This window comes from Gorilla gorilla, chromosome 6 (genome assembly GCF_029281585.2).
Source record: "Gorilla gorilla gorilla isolate KB3781 chromosome 6, NHGRI_mGorGor1-v2.1_pri, whole genome shotgun sequence".
In the NCBI taxonomy this organism is placed as follows: Eukaryota; Metazoa; Chordata; class Mammalia; order Primates; family Hominidae; genus Gorilla; species Gorilla gorilla.
Genome location: NC_073230.2, coordinates 9,397,747 through 9,420,203, shown reverse-complemented (window position 1 = coordinate 9,420,203; position 22,457 = coordinate 9,397,747). Strand labels below are relative to the sequence as shown.

Here is a 22,457-nt window from a genome sequence, read left to right as displayed (position 1 = left end):
ATTCCTCTCGTGTTCCTGAAGGAGCTCTGCCCTGCGCATGCAGCGCGGCCCGCGGCCTTCGCCTCCCAGCACGCCACGATTGCGGCGTTCCTCCTCCTCACCGCGGTTCCTGCCTGGGGAGAGATTTGCAGACACTCGAATCGCTGTTCCCTTTGAGGTCACACAGTTTTTTTCTGTTTTCACCATTTTTTTTGCCTTCAGTTTTCAGCAGTTTCGTTTGGATGTGTCTGGGTGTGGATTTCTTTGGGTTTATTCTGTTTGCAGTTTGCTCAGCTTCTTGAATGTCTAGGGATTTTTTTTTTTTGCCAAATTTGGGATATTTCAGCCATTTATTTCCTTAAATACTTTTTCAGCAATTCACTTTTCTGTGAATTTGCTGAGACCTTTGGGTTTCCGTGTGCTGTGAGAGCGTGCACACTCGTCTGCATGGGCCGTCTTGTGGCCCCTCTCCGCCGCACTTCCCAGATAACCCAGCCCCATCTCCTCAGCCCCGGCAGCTGAAACTGCCTCTCCAGGCTGACTTGAAATCTCTGTGGTTCTTCATGTGCCGAGTAATTTGGGGTTATGTCCTGAACATTGTGAGAAGAGGTTGTGTGTTTAAGTTCTGTGAGGAATGTGAGTGTTTTAGTTTAGCAGTGAGCCGACCTGGGTGGATTCTAGCCCAGGTCCCAGCGACCTTCTGTGGGGCGCGGTTCCCATCCCAGTTCAGGTTGTGAAGCCTTGGCAGTGCTCCTGGCCTTGGCCTGGGACATTGGCAGTGCCTGTCAGCTTAGCTATCATCAGCTTCAGAGGCCAGTGTGGATGGGACCCAGGCACAGGCCAACCCAGAGACGCCCTCAGCTCTCACCGGCTTCAGATGCCAGTGTGGATGGGACCCAGGCATGGGCCAACCCAGGGATGCCCCCCAACTCTCCAGGACCACGCTTTTCAGTCCCTCCATTCTGTGATCTTCGGGTCCTTTCACGTTTCTGGGGCTCCCCTTTGTCGTCCTCCAGGGACGTGGGGCTCTCTTTGCACCGTCTGTTGCACTTTGCTGGTGTCATGGAGGTTGGGCCCACGCCCGGCCCTGCAGGAGGGAGGACAGGGAGGACAGGGAGGAAAACGCAGCTAGAGTTTGTCCTGCCCATCTGGAAGGACAGCAGCTTCAGACAGAGAGCACGGCTCCTGCCTCAGGCTCCCTGCCGCCACTGCAGCCCTGTGGGCTGAGCCCGTGGTAGTGTGCGAAGAGCAGAGGCAGGGGCCACGGGGGCTGGGGAGTCCATACTCCGAGCAGGGAGGGTCCCACGCTCCTGAAGCTCAGTGGCTTTCTTTTCTGGCCCCCAGGTGAGTGCTGGAGGACTTCACCTTGAGCTCCTGGTACAGCAGCCTCACCACCGCCTGGATGGTGGCACGAGGTTGAGGTCAGGGGATGCGAGAGAAGAGCCACGATGTTCCCTACCCACCAGTGCGGTGGGCTTTCCAGAGCCGGGCGCGTGTCCAGGCATTGTAGCCCTGTCTGTGGGAGAGGAAGGGCAGGCGTGGGCACCCGTCACACTGCCATGTCTGCGCGGCTTTGTCACGTGCTCTTTATGACAAACAAGCCTGGAGGGGCGAGGTGCTCCGTGTCAGTACACGCAGCGAGTGTTGGGTTAAGCTGGGCCCCACCCACCCTTGTGTGACCATCTCCAGGGCTGGGGGTCCTACGTACCCACTCGCCAGCCTCTCTGGTGGGGTTCCCACACCTATTGTTCAAGAGAAATGGTCATCAATGCCTGCTGTGAGCCAGACACCATGATCAGGGCTGGAAACGTGGAGCTAGCCATTTGATGAAGGGGACAGAGAAGTAAAATGTGAAGTGTGGTGGTCAAGGCCCACTGGGGAGGGGCTGGCGGGCAGTGCAGGGGTCTGGGACCCGTGGGAGGCTGGCCTGGGTGAGGGGATTCCTGGACTGGATGCTGTCTGCCCGTTGGGCCTTGGGTCTCCCTACTGTCCCCTCTCCAGGCCCCAGGAGCCTCACCTGTGGCACCCAGGCCTCCACCCCCGCCCATTATGCATCTTTTAGTTCAGCAAAAACAACTAATCATTTTTCTTGCAAAAGTTTCCCCCGTGTGTGATGGGTTTGTTATAAGCAAGATCCCGGCTACCCTCCAGCTGCTTTCCACGCACACGCTCGGAGACAGGCACCTGCTTTGATTGGCGTCATCTTCTTGAGGAAAGATCTAGGCTGGCAGCTAATTTATGTAGCGCTCCTCGTGTTTAAAAAAGTTGCAGTAAGTCAATTTCAAGAAGCTTATGCCAGAACTGATTGCTTTGAACCGTTTGAAGGCAAACCAGAATTCTGAGCTTTTGAGCACCATCCCCCGCAACTTGTTTATTCGTTTGTTCTCTTTCTCGCTCTCTGTGCGGTAGCAGTTTGTCTGAAAGGAGGGCAGCAGAGGGAAGCGCACCCCTTCGGTGCACAAATGAGCACGCATGTGGGCTTGCTGTTTGGCGGCGAGGGCGGGTCACGCAGGTCATTGTGTTCACATGGCTGCAGCTACACGCGTGCGATCATTCCAGTTCAGCCCTTGAAAGCATTTTGCTCCCAAGCCTTCAGAATCCATAATACCATTTTAAAAGGGGCCTTTTCATCCAGCGTCTCCCTAAGTCGAGAAGCCCCTGCAGAAGGCAGCTTCTCGGAGATGGCCTTGGAGGCCCCCACCATGTCGTCACTCATCACCTTGGGCAGGTTCACTCCCCTAAGAAGCCCTGGAAAGCGAGGGTCAGGAACACCCACCCCGGGCCCTCGGCCAGGCCCCTTACCGGCTCTGTGATCAGGGGCCTCTCAGATGGCTTTCTGAACCTCAGTCTCCCCTTTACTCAGGCACCAGGACTTCCCTGCTAGATTGATGTGAAGACTGAGGGGGTTGTTTGTAAAGCCACAGCACTTGTGGGGCTCCCAAACCTCTCCAGGAGGCATCAGCTGGTGCCGGAGGTGTGTGCTAGGTGTCACACTGCACGGCCACCCTGCCGAGAGACGGTGACACTGGGCTGTGCTCAGATGTCTCCCCTGCCGGCGCTCCCTGCCTCAAGAGGAGCGAAGCATTGTTGCTGCAGAAATACCTTCTAGGCCCATGCTCAGGATGGTGGTGTGAGTGGGAGTGCCCCAGACACCCAGGGAGGGCAGCGCACGGCGTCTGCTGGGATGACAGAGACACTTGCCCCTGGCCAGCAGCCTCGCCTCCGGAAGCATGTCCTGCAGGTGCGCCGTACAAGCAGGAAGCAGATGTCAGAGGTCATTCACTACAGTACGGTTTTTACAGCTTTCCTGAGGTATAACTGGTGTGCAGTAAGCTGCGCGATGTCAAGTGCAGTGTGGTGAATTTGCATATACACACACATACACCCATGGAGCCGTTACCACATTCACATTCAAGACCCCCAGACATGTGCTCTTGTTTGACAGGAATCCCTCCTCCCTGCCTCCTCTCCCCACCCCAAACCCGCCGATGTGCTTTCCATCACTGTAGATTGGCGGGCGGCTGTCGAGTCTTCTGGGCATGTCGAGTCTTCTGGGCATGGCGTTGGTCCTGGAGCATGTGGTCTCCTTCTTTCTGCTTCTTCCACGCAGCATGGCTGTTTTGGGGAGAGATCACTGCACACAGCTGTGTTGTCTTCACTGCTGAGTTGTGTTCTGTCCTATGGAGACACCACAGTTTATACGTTCCCTTGTGATGGACATTTGGAGTTTTTCTGGTTTTTGGCTATTCTGAAACTGCTGTATATTATAAATAAAGTCCCATGTAGAAATGGACTTCGTTTTCTTTCAGATAAACGCCTAGTGTGGAGTGGCTGGTGGTCACGTGTGTAACGTGTTCTGAGGTTGCCCGTCTTCCAGAGTGGTTGGTGTGCAGTTTCTCCTCACCAGCATGCAGCACAGTCTTTTTCCTTAGTCCCTCTTTTATTTCTTTAAATGTTTCTTTTACAGACAGGGTCTTGCTCTGTTGCCCAGGCTGGAGTGCAGTGGTGGGATCATAGCTGCCTGCAGCCTCTGACTCCTGGGCTCAAGTGATCCTCCCACCCCAGCCTCCTGAGTAGCTGGGACTACAGGTGTGCACCACCACACCCGGCTAGTTTTTTAAAGGTTTTCATTTAGGCTTTCTAATAGGTTGGCAGTCGTGTCTCACTGTGGCCTTTTAGTTTTTATTTCACAAATGACTAATGACGTTGAACATCTTTTCATTCAGCTCACTTGTCATCTGTAGATCTTCTTTGGTAAAGCACCTGTTTTTTTGTCCATTTTAAAATTTGATTATTTTTCTTATTGTTGAGTTTGGGAGAGCTCTTTATATGTTCTGGATACAAGGCCTTTATCAGATTATTTGCTTTCCAAATATTTTCTCCCAGTCTGTGTCTTGTCTTTTCATTCTTTCATCAGGTATTTTGAAGAGAAGTTTTTTTATGATAAAGTCCAATTTTTCAGTGTTTTCTGTTATATATGATCCTTTGGATATTAGTCCATTTCCATGCTGCTGATAAAGACATACCCGGACTGGGTAATTTATAAAGAAAAAGAGATTGAATGGACTCACAGTTCCATGTGGCTGGGGAGGCCTCACAATCATGGCAGCAGGCAAAAGGCACGTCTTACATGGTGGCAGACAAGAGAGAATGAGAGCCAAGCCAAAGGGGAAACCCCTTATAAAATCAGATCTTGTGAGACTTATTCACGACCACGAGAATGGTATGTGGGAAACCATCCCTGTGATTCATTATCTCCCACCGTGTCCTTCCCACAATACATGAGAATGGTGTGGGGGAAACTGCCCTATGATTCATTATCTCCCACCACATCACTCCCACAACACGTGAGAACGGTATGGGGGAAACCGCCCTGTGATTCATTATCTCCCACCACACGCCTCCCACAACACACGAGAATGGTATGGGGGAAACCACCCTGTGATTCATTATCTCCCACCACGTCCCTGCCACAACACACGAGAATGGTATGGGGGAAACCGCCCTGTGATTCATTATCTCCCACCACGTCCCTCCCACAACACACGAGAATGGTATGGGGGAAACTGCCCTGTGATTCATTATCTCCCACCATATCCCTCCCGCAACACATGGGGATTATGGGAGCTACAATTCAAGATGAGATTTGGGTGGGGACACAGCCAAACCCTATCAGGTATCATAGCTAAGAAATCTTTGGCTGTCCCAAATTTACAAGATTTTCTCCTGTATTTTCTTTTAGTAACTTTATAACTTTTGGTTCAGGATTGAGCAGGATTTTCATTTATTGTACAAGATTTTAATTCTTTATTTCCCCCAAGAACACCCAGTTGTTCCAGAACCATTTGTTGAAGAGTTTGTCCTTTCTACGCTGAATTGCCTTCATATATTTTTCAAAAATTGGTTGTGTTTGTGCTCCTATTTCTGGACTGTTGTGTTTCATCGGTCTGTCTGTCTTGCAGACCAGTACTGCACTGTTGTGATTACTATGGCTTTAACGTAGTTGGTGAAATTAGGTAGCCCCTCCTTTTTCATTGTCAATGTTGTTTTCTCTATTCTAGGTCCATTACATCTCCATATGAATTTTAGAATCAGCTTGCCAATTTGTACAAAGAAGCCTGTGGGATTTTGACTGAGGTTGCTGATTCTGTGGATTAATTTGGGGGAGAAGTGCGTTCCCAACACCCAGAGTCTCCCAGCCTGTGGACAAGGCCTCTCTATCTCCCTGTGTGGAGGTTGCCCTGGAGCTCTCTCCACAGTGCTCCGAGCTTGTCACGTGCAGGTTTTTCTTGGCCTGTTCCGTTCCATCTCTGTGTATTTCATGGTGTTGGATGCTTTTGTAAGTAGTATTTTCCAGATGACTTTCTGGTGCTGATTTCTAGTTTAATTCCATGATGGTCCTATAACATAGTTAGAATTATGAAATTCCTAAATAGACTGAGCCTTCTTTTATGGTTTAGCATGAGGTCTTCTTGGTACATAGTTCAAGTGCTCCTGAAAAGACTGGGTCTTCTGCTCTTAAGAGTTGAAGCATTTATCCAGGTGAAATAGGTCAAGTTGGCTGATCATGTGGTCCTTGTCCTCCTGATTTTTTGCCCGTTGTTCTATCAGCTATTGAGAGAGGGATACTGAAGTCTCAGATTGTCATTGTGGACCCGTCTATTTCTCCCTGCATTTCTGGCTGGTTTTGCTTCATTTGTTTTGCAGCTCTTTTATTAGCACACACATGTTTAGGATTATTATTTTCCTTTGATTAATGAATCTCTTTATTATTATAAGTTACCTTCTTGGTAATAATATGTGCTCTGAAATTTACTATTTCTTGTATTAGTAGCGTCTCTGGCTTTCTCTTGCTGGTTTTCTTAGTGATGGCATGTTATGTCTTTTTGCATCTTCGTATTTAAAGTGCATTATTGTCAGCGGTGTCTGATTGGGTGTTGCTTTTTAATCCAGTTTGAGTGTCTGCCTTTTAATTGTGGTAGTTAGGCTACTTACATCTAATTTGTTTATGATATAATTAGTTTTGATCTTGTCATTTGACTGTTTTCTACTCATCTGTCTCTTCTTCATTTCTGTTTTCTTTTTTTTTTTTTTCTTTTTACCTTTTTTCAATCCACTTTGGTATTTTTCTGATTTTGTTTTATTTCCTTTTTTGGCATCTTAGCTATAAGTCTTTGTTATTTTAGGGCTTGCTGTAGGGTATATAGTATACATCTTTAACTTACCACAGCCTACCTTCAAGTGATATTACGTCTTCTCACATACAGTATAATCACCTTACAGCCGCAGTGTTGGTTTTTCTCCTCCAGCCTTTATACTGTTGTCATACATTTTATTTATTCTATATATTAAATCCCCAATATATTTTCATTAGTTTTGTTTAATCTATTAATCACTTTAAAAAGTTAATAATTTAAATTTTTTTTAAAGACATGAATGTAAGAAAGATCTCCCTAAATGCAGCTGCTGTTCCAGCCCTCCTGGTTCTCCGTGCAGATCTGGGTTTATTTGCCCCGCCCCGCCCTCGTCCTCCTTCACCTGCAGGCCTTACCTGACATTTCTGTAGAGCAGGTCGGCTGATGATGAATTCTTTCAGCTTTCGTGTCTGATCTGAAGGCATCTTTATTTGCTTTTGTTTTGGGAGATGTTTTCACCGTTAAGGTGGTGGTTTTTATTTCTTTTGTTATTTCAGAAATTTCTCCCTCCTCTTTTCTCTGTTGCACTGTTTCTCATGAGAACCCCGCCTTGTGCCTCTGTAGGTACCACTTCTGCCTTTAAGATGGTTTTCCGTGCCGTGGTCCTGAGCGGGCTTGTCCTGATGTGCTCTGGGGCTGCCAGCGTCTTGTTTCCTGGGCCTGTGTTCCTTGTGCTGCCTTGTGTCTGTTGAGCTTCCTACATCTGTGGCTTTATCCTTTCCATTGAAAGTGGAACTTTCTTATAGTATTTGTCCCATCGCTTCCTCTGCCTTCTTTCCTTTGGGGACTCTCGTTCACGAATTTTATGCCTCATGAAGCTGTCCCACAGCTCAGTGATTCTCTTTTCATTTTTCAGGAATCTTTTCCTCTCTGTGTTTGTTTGCTTATTTATTTATTTTTGAGACAGGGCCTTGCTCTGTCAGTGCTGGAGTGCACTGGGGTGATCTTGGCTCACTGCAGCCTCCACCCCCCGGGTTCAAGCGATTCTTATGCCTCAGCCTCCTAGCCTCCTGAGGAGCTGGGACTACAAGGGTGTACCACGATGCCCGGCTAATTTTTTTATTTTTAGTAGAGAAGGGGTTACGCCATGTTGGCCAGGCTGGTTTTGAACTCCTGGCCTCAAGCGATCCAGCTGCCTTGGCCTCCCAAAGTGCTGGGATTACAGGCGTGAGCCACCGTGTCTGGCCTCTGTGTTTTGTTTTTGATAGTTTCTATTGCTGTGCCCTCGAGGACGTTAAACTTTTCTCTTAAGGATTCTAATCTGTCATTAATCCCATCCAGCATGTTTATCTGACAGGTAGTTTCCACTTCTACCTGTGTCTCTTCCGAGTCTGAACTGTTGCCAGTAGTTTTAACAACTGTCTAAATGTCCCTGTTTGCCAGTGTTGCCGTCTGTGCAACGCTGCGTCTTGGTAGGTATTCGTTGATTGGTTAATCTCTTCATTATAGGCCGTGTCTTCCTGCTGCTTTAAATGTCTGGTAATCTTTGACTGGATGGCAGGCATTGTGAATTTTAGCTTGTTGTGTTCTAGACATTTTTGTATTTGCATCAATCTTCTTGATCTTTTTTCAGAGATGCAGTTAGGTTTCTTGGAAAGAGTTGGGTTTCCTTGGGTCTTGCTGTTGTGGTGTGCTGGGACGCCCTGGAGCAGTTCTCAGGCTGGAATAGCTGTCCCCGCTCCTGTCCCTGTGCGGTGTCGAGTAATCTTTCCATCACTACGGGCCTTGACAGACTTTTTTTATTTTTAAACCACATGAATATGTTTTCCATTCAAAATATTAGATCTAGAAATGAAGACAAAACTAGACAGCTTTTTACAGTGAACTAAAACTGGCCCCATTCCGGTTGCAGCCATGGAGGTTTGTTTTGTATTCTGTTCCCACTGTGGAGAAGGGAACTCACCGTGGGTCGCCCCGAAGTGTGCTTTTGTTTCTCATCTGAGTTGTGCCTCTGTGGTCTCCTGTCATCAGCTTCTTCCACACCCCGCAGTAGAAGTCCTTTCCTGTCTTTTCCTCATTTCTGAAGATGTCCCGAGGTTGCTTTCCTGTCCCTCAGTGTCCCCTGCACTCCGCCGTCACATCACCCTCTGGGAGTGGCTGACGGACACGGACACACTGACTCCCAGGCGTCCTGCCTCGGGCTGGTTCCCTCTGTGCTTCCAGCCAAGGTGTGGTCGACAGAGACTTTCTCCGCACAGGCTCCTCCAGCTGAGCGGGGGCCGCCACGGACTCCCCCATCCTGTACTTGCGTCGTTTTCCAGTTTTCTCTTGATGTTATCGCTGGACTCTGAGAGCTTCACAGATATGTATTTAGAAATAAAGCTGTATAGCTGGGTCTCCTAACCTTTCACCTCCTTATCACCCAGAGGGTGGGACTTCCCCAGCATGGCTGGCCACGGACACCTGGTCACCGTCTTGCTCTCCTTGCAGGTTGAAGGTGGAGGAGCTGGAGGGCGAGCGGAGTCGGCTGGAGGAGGAAAAGAGGATGCTGGAGGCACAGCTGGAGCGGCGCGCCCTGCAGGTGAGGGCGGGGCAGCCTCTGGGTGGGGCACCGCCTGGGGCCTCTCATTTCTCTGGGCATCGTGAACGACCGTGGTTCCTGCTGCCACAGAACACCTGTTTTCTGGCTCGTCTGTCTGAACTCTCTCGGCTCTCCTCCCTCCCATGTGCACCCCCTTGCCTGGCGGGGAGGCCATGCCACTGACAGGCCTGCACTGGCTGCCTCCGGGGTCCTCTGCGGCCTGCGCCACCCACACGCCTGGTGTCGGTGGAGTGGGCTCTGGGCAGATTTGCACTATGCCCACCCGGGATCTGCTGTGGCGAGGCTGGACTGCTGTTTGTGTTCTTTTAATTGTACTTTCTCTTTGGTTTTCATCCTGTCTGAGTTGCTGCACGGCAGGAAGCCCTCAGGTTCGAGGTTACGAGGTTTTTGGACAGGCCATTGATTTTATCTTGGCACCTATTAGAGGCAGATCAAATCTATTTTTTATGACCAGTTTCTGGCGATGGGAGGAGTGACATCTGTGGTGATGGGTGGCTCTGAGCTGCGCTGGCGTGTCCTCAGCCTGGGACCTGTCATCTTGTTTTAACTGGGCCGTGGTGTACAGGGAGCGGTCACGGGGCTGCTGCCCGCCCACCAGAGGCTCCGCGTCAGAGCTGCTGAACGTCTTTCTGGGTGTTGGGCTGAGCAGAGCCTGAACCCTGCTCCTTGGCGCCCACGTTGCTTGCTGACTGGGGGCCAGGCATCCCTGCAGGCACCACTTACGGCTTCCCTGCTCCGGCTTCCAGCCCTTTCCCCAAGGCATCCTCAGTGGCCGGCCCTTGGAGCTTGTTGGGGCGTGAATGAGGTGAGGGGTGTGGGTGAGTGCGGTGCCAGCACCTGGTGAACACCTGATGGGGCCTGGCCACCATCCCCGTTCTGTGCAGACGGCTTGTGCTCGGGAGCTCACTAGCGGAGCACTCCTCTGTGGGAGATGCCAAGGGCTGTCACGTACCGCGGGGTTGGCATGAGGAGTGGGGCTGGCAGTGTCACCTGTGACCCTCTCCTGAGCTCTGCCAGGGCCTTGGAGGGGTGGGGGCTCTGCCCCTAGGCATGTCCTGAAGCTGCTCAGAGCTGAGGCGTGGTGCTGCAGTGTGGCCAGTGTGGCCATCTGGGGGGAGGACAGGGCTGGGCCTGGTGGTCCTGGGGAAGCAGATGTTTATGCCGTGATATGGTGACCTCGAGCCTAGCCCAGGATTCAGGAGCTGTTCCTCCCTGGGTCAGGGCAACAGGGACGACTGTGCCCAGATGGCGTGGGAGAAGCAAGTGCAGAGCAGTGAGGCGGGGAGGCCACTGGGGTTCGGCCTGTGGAGTGTTGGAAACTTCCAGACAGCCCTCCAGCTGCCACCACCTCTGACAGCCCCTGCGATTACACCCTTAGCAGGGGGACGTCCAGGGTGGCCCTGGGGAAGGTGAGGCCTCACAGGCCCTGTGGTGGCTCAGGCTGCCCCTGGCTCTGGATGCCCAGGGCTGTGCCATTGAAGGAAATACTGTAAATAGGGGTCCATTTCCAAGATAAAGTGCCTTGAACCGGCTTAGGTCACCAAACTACAGAAGAAACAGGATGTACTAGGCCCCTGCTTGGATCACCGATGCCTGCTTGTCGGCCTCCCGCTCCCCCCCGCCACCCCACCCCCCCACCCACCTTACTTGCCCTCATCCAAACCAAAGAAGTTTAGTCTAAGATGAAAGTTATACAACTCTGCAAAATAGTTCGTTTCATCTGTTCTTATCAGCCTGCCCAGCTACTTAGGTCATAAGTCAAATAACTGAAGAGCCCTTGAGCTGACTAGGATTGCAGTGCATTGTGGGCTGCAACAAAATGCAACAGGACCCTAAAAAAACACCTGTAGCCCCTGCCCAACAACCAGTAGGCAACGTCCAGGAAGACTGTGACCCCAGAGTACTCAGCCTGTGAGGAACCAGGGGAGGGGCCTGCGCACTAGGGGATAAATGGCTTCTTGTGACCGTGCTGGGTGTGCCTGCCCACCAGACACCTAATCTTGCAAGACCATTGAAAATCTCTCTTTGGGCCGGGCATGGTGGCTCACGCCTGCAATCCCAGTACTTTGGGAGGCTGAGGCGGGTGGATTGCCTGAGCTCAGGAGTTCAAGGCCAGCCTGGCCAACATGGTGAAACCCTGCCTCTACTAAAAATACAAAAATTCGCTGGGCATGGTGGTGGGCACCTGTAGTCTCAGCTACTCAGGAGGCAGAGGCAGGAGAATCGCTTGAACCCAGGAGGCAGAGATTGCAGTGAGCCGAGATCGCGCCACTGCACTCCAGCCTGGGTGACAGAGCGAGGCCCCAGGAGCCGGCTGCCGCCCCCGCACCCACTATGCGATGCCCTCTCCTCTCCCTGCTCCCACTCCCTCTGGAGAAGCCTTTAAGTTGGGCCGCTTCAAGGAAGATTGATTAAAATCAGCTGCAGTCTGACTTAATTGGGAACATATGCTTGGAGAGGGGCTTGACTAGTTAGAACTTTTTGTAATTAGTTCACAGCTGGTTGGCGAGGAAAGAGAATTTCAGTTACTCCTTAGAGCTGTGCGTGAGTGCCGCTGCCCTCCCGCGGTGCTGAGGCCAGGAGACCAGGCCTGGGAGGTCTTCGTGCTGCCTTCCTGGGAGGGCCGTCGTTGGGCCCTGCTGTGGCACTGGCCTTTCTGGGTCTCCCTAAGAGCCCAGAGCTGTCCACACACTCATCAGGGCCGACTGGGTGCCCCCTTGTGTCGCTGAAGGGGCTGGAAGTGGGTGGGCGGGGCTCCTGGACTGCAAGCCCTCCCATCCAGTGGTGGGGGTGGGAGAGCTCGGGGCGCCCACGGACGGTGGCTGGCCGGGCTGCTGGCGCCCCCTCTCGAGATGGGGAAAGTGAGGCCCACAGGGAGCCTGCGTGTGAAGGAGGAAGGAGCTCAGACTCCATGTTGGGAGGCAGAATGAGGCTTGAACGTGTTGCAGTATTCTGAAGTGAAGACAGAAATCGGGCGGACCCCATGGAACACCAGATCTGGTGGCAGAGGGACCCCCATGGCTATTGGTGCAGCCGCAGGAGTCAGGTCAGGTGGGCGGCACAGTCCCTGACCCCAGCTGCAGCCACGGCCTCCTGCCCCACCCCTGTCCCCACCTCCTGAGTGTGCCCTGTGCTCTTCCCCAGGCCTAGAACTGAGGAGCTGGGGCCCCAGCACTTTGTTCTCTTCTGGCTGCCGGCTGCCCTCTGATGCGCCACCTCGTAGCTGGGACACTGGGCCTTGTCAGCTTGGACCCCACAGCCTGGGGTGGGCCACAGCTCTGTCTCCCACTGGCTGCACACTGGCCTTAGTGTGCTCCCAAGGATGTGGAGGGCACGGGTCTTTCCCGCAGGCTGTCTTTGGAGATCTCCGATGATGGCTCCTGGAGGGCCCTGCGCATACCTGGTGAACCAGGCCTGCATGGCGGCCATTCCTGTTATCTGTCATAATACCGTCGTCCTTACCTCCGAGACACTTGCACGTTTTCCACGCTGTGGTTCTGATGGGCCACATGTGGGGACGGAGGGTACTGAGCTGGGGCAGGACCCACAGTGAGGCTGGTCGGGGCTCACAGGCTACGGGGCAGGACACACAGTGAGGCCAGTCGGGGCTCACAGGCCGCCCTGGGTAGAGAGGGGCACGTCTAGTGGAGGCCGCACTGGGCAGGACATTGACCTTCTGGCTGGGCGGGTGCATCCCCACCTGACAGTCCCACCCAGGAGCCTCCAGCTTCTGTGTGTCAAGTGTGCAGCCTGGGCTGGCACCTGTGCCCCGTGGGGCCCCCGTGTCACCCAGCAGTGATGGGAGCAGCATTCAGACTCAACCCTGTTGGGGTTTTTCAGCATTTGATGATGAACATTTAAAGATACATTGTGAAGCTGAGGGAAGTTTGCAGCGAGCGCCTGGTCACCCACCACCAAGGCTCCACCACGGATGCTCCGCCGCGGGGCTTCCTGACATCTCTTTATCCCTCGCCCAGCCGCCGCGCCACTTTATTCTTCTGACGCGCTTTAAGTAAATTGCAGACATCTGCACGCTTCCTCTAAATGCCTCAGTGTGCGTGTAATTAAGTAGAATTCATCTTTGGGTTCTGAAGCCCGTGCTCCAGCCGTTCCTCGATGTGGCCTCATCATGGTGCTTGTTTGGGCAGGTTGGTGGTCAGGGCTGGTGGAGCCCCCCAGTGCGGCTCCCTCCCCGCCCCACCTGCCTGCTCCTCCCTGGCGGGGGCCTGGGTGGGGTTTGTGGCTGGGGCCAACCTCAGTGTCCCAAGTGCTGTTCAGGAAAGAGACCAGACAAGAGCCCTGTGACGTTTAAAATAAGTGCATCTGTTTTGGGAAGGAGTGGGTAGAAGATTGCCGGGTTCCCTGTGAGCAGAAGCTGGAAGCACACGGAGACCGTTCTGCTCCCGTCTGCACCAGCAGGCAGGCGGTGCGGTACCTCACATCCCTGGTCGGTGTCCCTGGGACCAGGGTGGGGCGGGCCCGTCACCTCTCCTCAGACCTCCTCACCCCCTCCCTGAGATGCCATCCCTGTGGCCCCCAGACCCCTGGAATTCTGAAGCCACCAACATTGCAGCTGCCCTGGGAGAGGGCCGCGTCCCCTCCTGGAGCCACAGCTGCCCCCTTTGTGCCGGCATCCATGCCCAGGTGTGGTGGGCTGGGGTGGTGTCCCTGTACTGGGGCCTCCCGGCGGGTGCTCTGAGCCAGCCTCCTCAGGTCTGGCCTCTCCCGCTTGCTGGACTCTTAGTAACGCATGTGGCTCATCAGTGGGACCTTCATTCTGTGTTCGGCTCTTTCTCCTGAACCTTCTACCATGTTGGACAGAGTGTGGCCTCTGGACCAGGACGATGGGCCTGGTGTTACCTGGTGGCCTCGGGAAGTGCTCCTCTCTGTGCCCTGAGGGCCTCCTTTGTGAGGCAGGGGGGTTGGACTTTTCCTGGGAGGCAGGATCACGGGAGGGCAGCTCTGCAGGGCCCATGGGACTCCATGCTCACCAGCCCAGCCCTCCCCTCCCATGCGTGAGCCACCTTCACGCACCTCCTCTGTGCCAGGCGCTGCTCTAAGCCAGGGCACAGCGGGGGCCAAGGAGCCACAGCCCGGATGTTCTGGGCCCCTGTTCTGTGGGAGTCATACAGCGAGCTGATGGTTCAGACGGATGAGGTGCTTCCCGTCCGTGAAAGGAAGCAGGTCGTTGGCACGGGACCCCAGGGACCCACGTTAGGTCCTGGCGGGACCAAGGGCTCCTGGTTTCCTCCCGTGGCTCGTGGAAGGACAGGAGAAGCGCCCACTCCGGACTGGGCCGCCGGGGAGGCTGAGTCGGCCGCAGTCCTCGGAGCAGCGTCGAGTGTTTTCTGTGATGGTGCTCGTTTCCTTTCCGTGAGATCTCACTGCTCCACAGATTCCCGGCAGCCAATGCTGTGTGTGGGAAACCAGGAATGTTCTGCCCACGAGGGCTGAAGGTGCCGGTGAAGCTGGGCGTCTGTTTTAATCGGAGCTTCCTGGCAGCCTAGGGAGAAAGGAAAGTGTGATCACTTACGTAATTCCTGCCATGGGAGTTTGCAGACTAAGCCTGAGATTCTAGAAGAAATGTCACTGATGGGGGCTTGGCCATGGTGCTGCCACTGATGGAAGAGTGGCTTTGTTTCACCACACTGACCAGCAAGTCCACCGCTGCGTACATGCCCAGAAGAACCAAAAGCAGGGACTCATGGATACGGGCACCCACGTTCACAGCAGCCTCGCTCACGGTAGCCCAGAGGTGAGCGCACCCCAGCGTCTGTGGACAGATGCATGGATGGACACAGTGTGGTCCTTCCATACGGTGGAGCATGATAGATACAGCCTCGAGGAGGAGGCGCGTCCCGACACCTGCCGCAGCATGGATGGACCTGAGGACGCTGAGCTGGGTGAAACCGGCCAGTCCCAGAAGGACACAGGCTATGTGATTCCACCTACACGAGGCCCCTAGATTCATCAGATCCCTAGACAGGAGGTGGAGAGGCCGGTGCCAGGGGCTGGGGCTGGGGCAGGGGAATGGAGAGTGAGTGTTGATGGATGTGGGCTTTAGCCTGGAGAGATGAGGAAGCTCTGGGAATGGGCTGTGGTGGTGGCCACACAGCACTGAGAGTGTGCTGAATGCCAGGGAGCTGTGCACTTAGAATGGTTATGGCGGTCAGCTTCCTGTCACGTGCGTTTCACCACAGTGAGACCCAGCAGGCAGCTTGTTAGGAGTGAGCCACACCCCAGACGGGAGGGGCAGGGCGCTTGGGGTGACTACTCCAACCCTGCCCTCACACGGCCTCTGTCCTTCGGTCACTCCTGCCTTCCTCAGGCCCTTCATCCACCAGCTGGTCCTGCACCTGCTGCCTGAGCCCCTGAGGCCTCCTGCCAGCTCTGGCTGAGCCTCAGGCAGGATGTTTTAGGCGCTGGCTGTTGTTTGTGCCCTGTAGTGGGGAGACTGGGATAGCAGCGGCTGCCCAGGGCTCCTGCTCATCCGCCAGTCCGGCAGGGACCCAGTTCACTTCCTCGGCAGGCCAGGGGAGCAGCCTCCCGGGTGAAGCCCACGTGTCTGGGAAGGAGGAGGAGGACCTGTGGTTGCAGCGGGACCAGGACAGTGCTGGTCCCCCGCCTCCTTCTCCCAGGAAGCATGGGCTTTGTGCCCAGGGTGGGTGGCCAGTGGGTGCCCTGTGCACTGACCACACTGCCGTGGTGGGAGCTCAGGGAGATGCCTGGTCTGCAGATGGGGCAGGAGATGTGCTGTGAGCTGAACGAGGAGCACGGGTGGCAGAGCCAGGACCCACCGCAGTGCTCACTGGGCTCTGCCCGCTCATCCCCCACTTGCCCACGTGCGCTGCTCCCCCCATGCTGAGCTTTGCCAAAGGCCCCACTAGAGCACCCTCCCCCTGTGGGCCTGCAGCTGCTCACAGAGGCAGCAGAGGGTGGCGAAGGGCCTGGGTGCAGGGGAGGAGGTGAGAGCTGCAGCTGGGGGCAGACATTGAGGGGCTCCCGTGCGGGGTTGGGTCTGGCGCTCAGAGCCAGGCCTCAGCCTAAGTCACTGTTGTCCAACCCTTCTGACGATTAGGGTTTTTATCTTTTCCCTCCAAATTGTTTACAAGTCGCTCTCCGCAGATTACCTTCTGAAGGACTCGGGTGGAAGTCAGCGGGTGATTACCAGCACCGGGTAATCGGCTGTGCTGAGAGTCCTTCATCTGCTGATGAGGCCTGAGGTCAGGGGAGCTTTCATGAAGGCGTGCGGGCCTCGAGGTGGCGCGGGACGTGCAGGAGGGTGGCAGAGCCACTGGACAGACGGACAGACGGATGGTGTGAGTGTGCCTGAGCTCTCACTTCCCTATCACATGGTGACCATCCTCGCCGCTGGGTGACATGAGACTGAGGTCAGGGTTCTGGGGACTGGCCCAGAGTCACACAGTTGTGGCTGGTGGAACTGGGACCCAGCTCGGGCTCTGCCAGACCCCTGTGTCTGCTGCCTGGGCAGGCATGGGCATGCACGCCTGGCCCACGAGCCCTTGTCCTTTGTCTAGAGATCGTCTAGTGGTCTCTGCTGTCCCCCCAAGTAGAGATGTGCCCAGGGACCCACTGCTGAGCACCTCGATCTCCCCCAGCCTGTCCCTGCTGCTGCCACTTGGACTGAAGCCATGTCTTGCACTTGGGGTAGAAAACCAAACTCAAAGGCGGGACCTGGGGGGTCCGGGCTCCTCAAAGCTGATATCCCTGAGCATGTCTGCAGCCTCTTGGAGGCCCAGGGCCTCCTCTGGGAAGCAAGGGCCATGGCCCTGTCTGCAAGTGCCCCGCACGGGGTGCCAGTCCCCGCGGCTCTTGGACGTGGCACGATGGAGGTCTCCCCAAGCAGCCGCTGCTGCAGGCATTGCGTCCAAGGGACCGATGTCCTTTTGGTTCCTGGGTGTATCTGCAGGGAAACGGATGAGAGCAGCTTTTTAGAGGAGAAGGGAAGCACGGGGCCCTGCTGGTGCCTGTGGGGTTTGAGGGGAGGTAGAAAGTGGCTGCGGCTCTCCTGGGGGTCAGGAAGAGGCCCCTCCCCGCCGCCTCCACTTGGCAGGACTCTGGGGAACGGGAAGCACTTTGCTTCTCTCATCAGGAACTGGGTTTGGACCTGGAGCCTGCCCATGGCCTGATTTGCCAGATGCCCCTCGGTTCTCAAGGACGTCTTGAGTCCTCAGACAGGGTTGGAATTCAAGAGGGACTCAGAGCTGGGTGCATGTGGATGAGGGAGGAGATCCACGTCTTTGGTTTCACTGCTTGGGTCCCCCCGGGCGATGCTGGCGTGCCCAGCAGAGCTCCTTACAGCCTGAGACCATATGCACGTCCGTTAACCCGCCCGACCTTTCCATGGACTTGGTAGGTCACCATAGCCACCACTCTACAGACAGCAGATCGAGGCTCAGAGAGCAAGCTAGTGCGTGTGCACACACTCTGGACCGCAGAGTGTCAGCTCCAGGGGCCGTGCCCCGGGCCCCTCCTAGGACAGCCACCCTGGAGCCTCAAGGAGCAGGGCCCGGGCAGCGTTGCCCCAGCTGGGCTGGTCCTTTGCTGGCAGGTCCAGGGAAGCCTCACATGGCGTCCTGGGGCAGCAGCTGTCTGTCCTTCCTCCTGGATCCCGTGTGTGTGTCGGACCCAGCCCCTCCTGTGTTGTACGAGTGTCTGGCCTGGGTCTCCCTCCAGAGCTGTGCATCTCGTCTCTGTTCAGGGACTGCTCCAGGCAGGTGGGGCAGATGTCAGCCTTGCTGGGTGCCATCAGGACCATCTCCTCCTCACCACAGGCACAGCCCCTGGAGCCCAGGAGTTCAGCCCAGGGTGATCCGGTCTCAGCCTTGGCCAGATTAGGAAGGGGATGCTGTCCCTGCCCCGCTGACCAGTGGAGACTCTCACATGCCGTCCTCCCTGGCCACTGCAGGCCGCCCGCCCTTTCTCTGCTATGGAACCACAGAGGCTGTTATCAGGGGTGTCATGGGAGGAGCCCCTGACCCTTGCTGGAACCAGGACAGGCATGACCCCTCCCAGCTCCCTCCTCCCCTGGCCTTTCACGTGGAGCTGCCCAGCAGGGTCTCAGGCCGGGAAGGCCAGCCCCAGAGCTGTGCGGTGGCCTCAGCACCGTCTCCTGGGTGCCAGTGTCCCGGCTCCATTGGTTTGGCAGACGTGCTGGCTCACAGGGCGTGTCCCGCGGGGAAAGCTGTGGCCCCTCCCTCAGGCCCTGGTGAACCCTCGCTTAGCCTCTGGGCAGGGCCCTGAGTGGAGGCTATACAGCACACGGTCACTGGGGGGTGGAGGGGGGTCATGGGGGGCGTTTGCTGGGGCCCATGACGCAGGTCGGTGGGCTCACTCGCAGGCTGGCTTTGCCGTGGACGCCTTGGCTGTGGGGAGTTTCCACCTCTGGTGAAGCCTGGCCGTGGTGCATGTGCTGGAGGGGACTCCAGGGACTCTGCCCTGTGACCCTGGGCCACTCCCTCTCCGCCTGCAGCTGCCCCAGATGAGGCCCAGGACACTCACTCACCATGGTGGAGCACTCAGCTCTGCAGAAAGGGAGCTCCCGGGGTTCTGTCCTACCCCCATCTAGTTCTCATCCTCCCACCGCTCCCGGGCACTGGTCACAGACAGTAGCATGGCCTCTGTTCCTCCTTGGGCCTCAGTTTCTCTGTCTGCTTCAGGCTGCCCTCTCCCATCCATGTGCCTCTACCTGCTTGGGAGCTGCTTTCCTGGAATAGGTGGGACATGGCCCCGCAGACCCCTCAGCGACAGGTGTGTATAGGTGCATCCAGCCCTTCAGCCCTCCTGCTGGCCCTGAGCAAGTTGCCCAAGGTCAGGCTGCTGCTGAGGGCAGGGCTGGGAGGTGTGACCCTCGCCTGGGCTTGTTACAGAGGCAGGTTCCACAACCCAGCCGTGTGCGGCTGGCAAGGCCACGGGCAGGAGATGGGAAGGCCAAGCGGGCAAGGCCACGGGCAGGAGATGGGAAGGCCGGGCCTCTGCCTCTTGGTGGGCCTGGTTCTGCAATGCCCTGGCCCAACAGGCGCAGCCCGAGCTGCCTCGCTCTCCTCCATGAGCCATTTCCTTCAGCCAGGAGAGGTATTGATTGAATTTTGACGCCGGACGATCTATAAATACGCATGAGGACTGGCGGTTACTTAACTGTGTTTTCCATTCCCCTCTTGTCGCTGCTTCCTTCCAGCGCTTTCTCTGCTCTCGGCATGCGCGTCAGGCACACGGGGACAGGTGCCTCCCTCCCCGAGTGTTGCCTGGGCCTTGCTGGAGGCAGCCTCCTCCCCGGCAGGGACCTTGAGGATAGGGCCCCTCAGAAGCCATTTCCTTTGCCCGGGGCAGCCAAGGGCCCATGGCACCCAGCTCCTGCACGCACCAGGGCGTGGGCTCAGGGCTTTCCTGCCCTCTGCTCCGGGTCTTATGAGCATTTTGGCCAGAAGGGAGGTCCTTAAGGTGAAACTCACCACACTCACCCTCACAGATGGGAAGCCGAGGCCCAGAGAGGACGGAGACCTGCCGGCGAGTTAGGGGCGGAACTCACAGTGGGAACAGAGATGGAGCCAATGCCAGCCACCACCCAGCCTCCTCCTCCAGGACTTGGGCTGTAGACAGTCCCCTGAACACAGAAACGGGCCGTCGAGGCCGAGGCCTCCTGGGGGCACAGGTGTGGGCTTACAAGGCAGCCCGGGAGCACCCGCACCCTCTCTGGGCCTGGTCTCTCCCTGTGCAGACCCCTCCAAGACCGCTTTGTCTGAAGGTGGGGCCCTGTCATCTCCAGAACCCTAGGCCCAGCCTGGAGGGGAGCTTGGACAGACAGTAGGCCTGCCAGTGGCCGGGGACCTGCCCTGCCCGTCCCGGCATTCTCCCGCCGCACCCGCCAGCCGGCTCTTCCGTGTAACCGCACTGGGTAACAGCACCAGTGCGCCTGCTCGCTCTGCAAGTGGAAGATTTCTGTTGAGTCAATGATTGCACCGTCGCATCAAAGGAAGGCTCCAAACTTTTCCTTTTGAGATTCTCGTCAGTGTCTCAACAGTTTTCTCAGCTGTGAATCAAACAAGGCGACACATTTTAGCAGAAGATTATAGCCATTTTCCCCTTTCTTCCTGGAAGCTGTCAGCTAACAGCCGATTCCAGCAAGGTTGCTCCATCTCCCATCTGCTTGAGTTGAGTGGTGCCAGCCCCCGACGGTGCTCCTGCTTGCTGGCACACACAGTGCTCAGCGCCCTAGGTGGGTGGGGTGCACGGGGCCGGGGCAGCACTGGAGGGGCTTCTCCCCATGCCTGGAGCCTCACACTGACCCCCTGGGCCTGCAGCTAGAGGTGGGTTCTGTGAGCGGGAGGTGTCCTGCCAGAATGCACAGAGGGCAGGGGTGGCCCTGAGCAGATGGGCAGATGGGGCCTGGGAGGAAGTGATCTTGCCTCCTGGGCTGCAGAGCCCACCCCACATCCGCTGCCTCCTGGCCCCGGTGTACAACCCGCTGGCCCTTCCTCTGGGCTGGGGCTTGGTGTGTCCATTGCCTCCTGGCCCCAGTGCAGAACCCGCTGGCCCTTCCTCTGGGCCGGGGCTTGGTGTGTCCATTGCCTCCTGGCCCCAGTGCAGAACCCACTGGCCCTTCCTCTGGGCTGGAGGCTTGGTGTGTCCATGGTGGGAAGTGCTTGGGTCTTTGCGTAGGAGGATCTTGAGGCTGCACTGGCCTGTGCCTCATCTGGGATGCCCCTGGACCACCTCCTGCCCTGGTGGTCCCTCCCCCGCTGCCTCCAGACTTCTCAGGCCTCGCTCTGAGCCCCTTGGGGCCCCCAGCCACAGCCACGCCATGCAGAGCCGTAACCCTGGTCTGCGGCCCAGCGCCGCCACCTTACCCGCACCTACGAGGGGTCACGTGAGTGCTGCATGACTGTGTTCTCCTCCAGAAAACAGCAGAATACATGAAAGAGGGCTCACAGAGCACTGGCCGGGCCTGGCACCCCATGGCGTCTGCAGATGGCCGCTGCCCTCACCCTCCTTCCCTTCATCTCCAGGGTGGGCCCAGCAGCAGCAGCACCTCTCCCACACCCTCTGCTTCTCCTGGGTTGTGGCTGCGACCCAGGAAGTGAGAGGGGGACTCTCCACGACTTGGAGAAGGGTTCCAAGCCCTTTCGTGGGACCTACTGGCTCTTACTTCCTGCGTTACTTGAAACACTCTAGCCACCTGGTTTAAGCCCCAGGAGCACATCCGAGTTTAGTAAGTGTTCATCATCATCATCCATTCATTCAGCAAACACATCTTCCACATGGAGCCTGTGCCGGGATAGTCCTCGGTGCTGGGGCTGCGGTGGTGGACAGCAGTCCCTGTCACCGCGGAGCTGGACTTCTGGCGTGGAGGACGCCTACTGAGATGAGTGTTTAGGCTGATCGGGGTGTCCCGCTGGCAACAGCAGTCACCCTTGGCAGCTGGCCTCTGCTGGGCCCCTGCTGAGCGGGCACCGAGGCACCGTGCTGCTTCCCTGCTCTGCAGAGAGAGACGGAGGCCTGGCCCTTTGCAGCCCCCATCTAGCGGGCGGGTCTCGGTGTCCACTGTTTCTCCCGGTGGCCGACGGCCCAGGTGAGGGGCTGCCCGTGCCTGTCTCCCTCTGCTTCCGGCTCCCTTGGTGGCCACTGCACTGTGCACTTGCAGGGGGTGCCAAGCCACAGAAGCCAGGCCAGCCGGTCCCCTGCCTGTCAGCTGCTGACTCACAGGGGTCTTTGTCCCCATCAGCTGCAGAGGTGGCCTGCAGGCTCCAAGAAGCCACCAAGGCAGGGCCCTGTGGGCACACCCTGACGTCACCTGGTCCTGCAGACTGTGGTCACTGCACTTGGTGTCTGGGCCCAGCTGGCAGGAGTGGGAGAGGGCCGACGGGGTGGGGGGTGATGGTCAGGCCACTGTGCCCTAGAGGCTCTTCCGGCTGTGGAGGAGGAGGGTCTTGGGGGCAGGGACTCCCTTCAGCCTCACATTTCCCAGCCCAAGCAGGATACAAGTAAGGACATTTCCTTACGGAGCCCCAGAGTTTCTCCTTCACCTGAGAGCTCCCTCCAGGCAGCCCCTCTCAGCCCTTGTCCTCCCCCTGGAGAGCTGCTCTTGAAGTTGAAATCATGGCACATGCAAAGGAAGAGGCTGGTTTCAGGCCCGCAGGCTCTGGCGGCTGCGTCCACACTTCCTGCTGTTTCTCACTCCCCACCCGGCCCGCCATTTCTAACAGCTCTATTGAAATGCGACG

General features: G+C 56.4%; 1 protein-coding gene across 22 annotated transcripts in view; it reads left to right on the top strand.

Annotated features, from left to right (window-relative positions):
• The window catches only part of MAD1L1 (mitotic arrest deficient 1 like 1), a 420,579-nt gene that overhangs the window by 271,677 nt on the left and 126,445 nt on the right, over positions 1-22,457 (top strand). For all 22 annotated transcript variants that reach the window (XM_031013142.3, XM_031013141.3, XM_031013143.3 and 19 more), the window contains one exon: positions 9,105-9,195. In XM_031013142.3, coding sequence (XP_030869002.2) covers positions 9,105-9,195 — 91 coding nt within the window. The remainder of the gene's footprint in view (positions 1-9,104; positions 9,196-22,457) is intronic.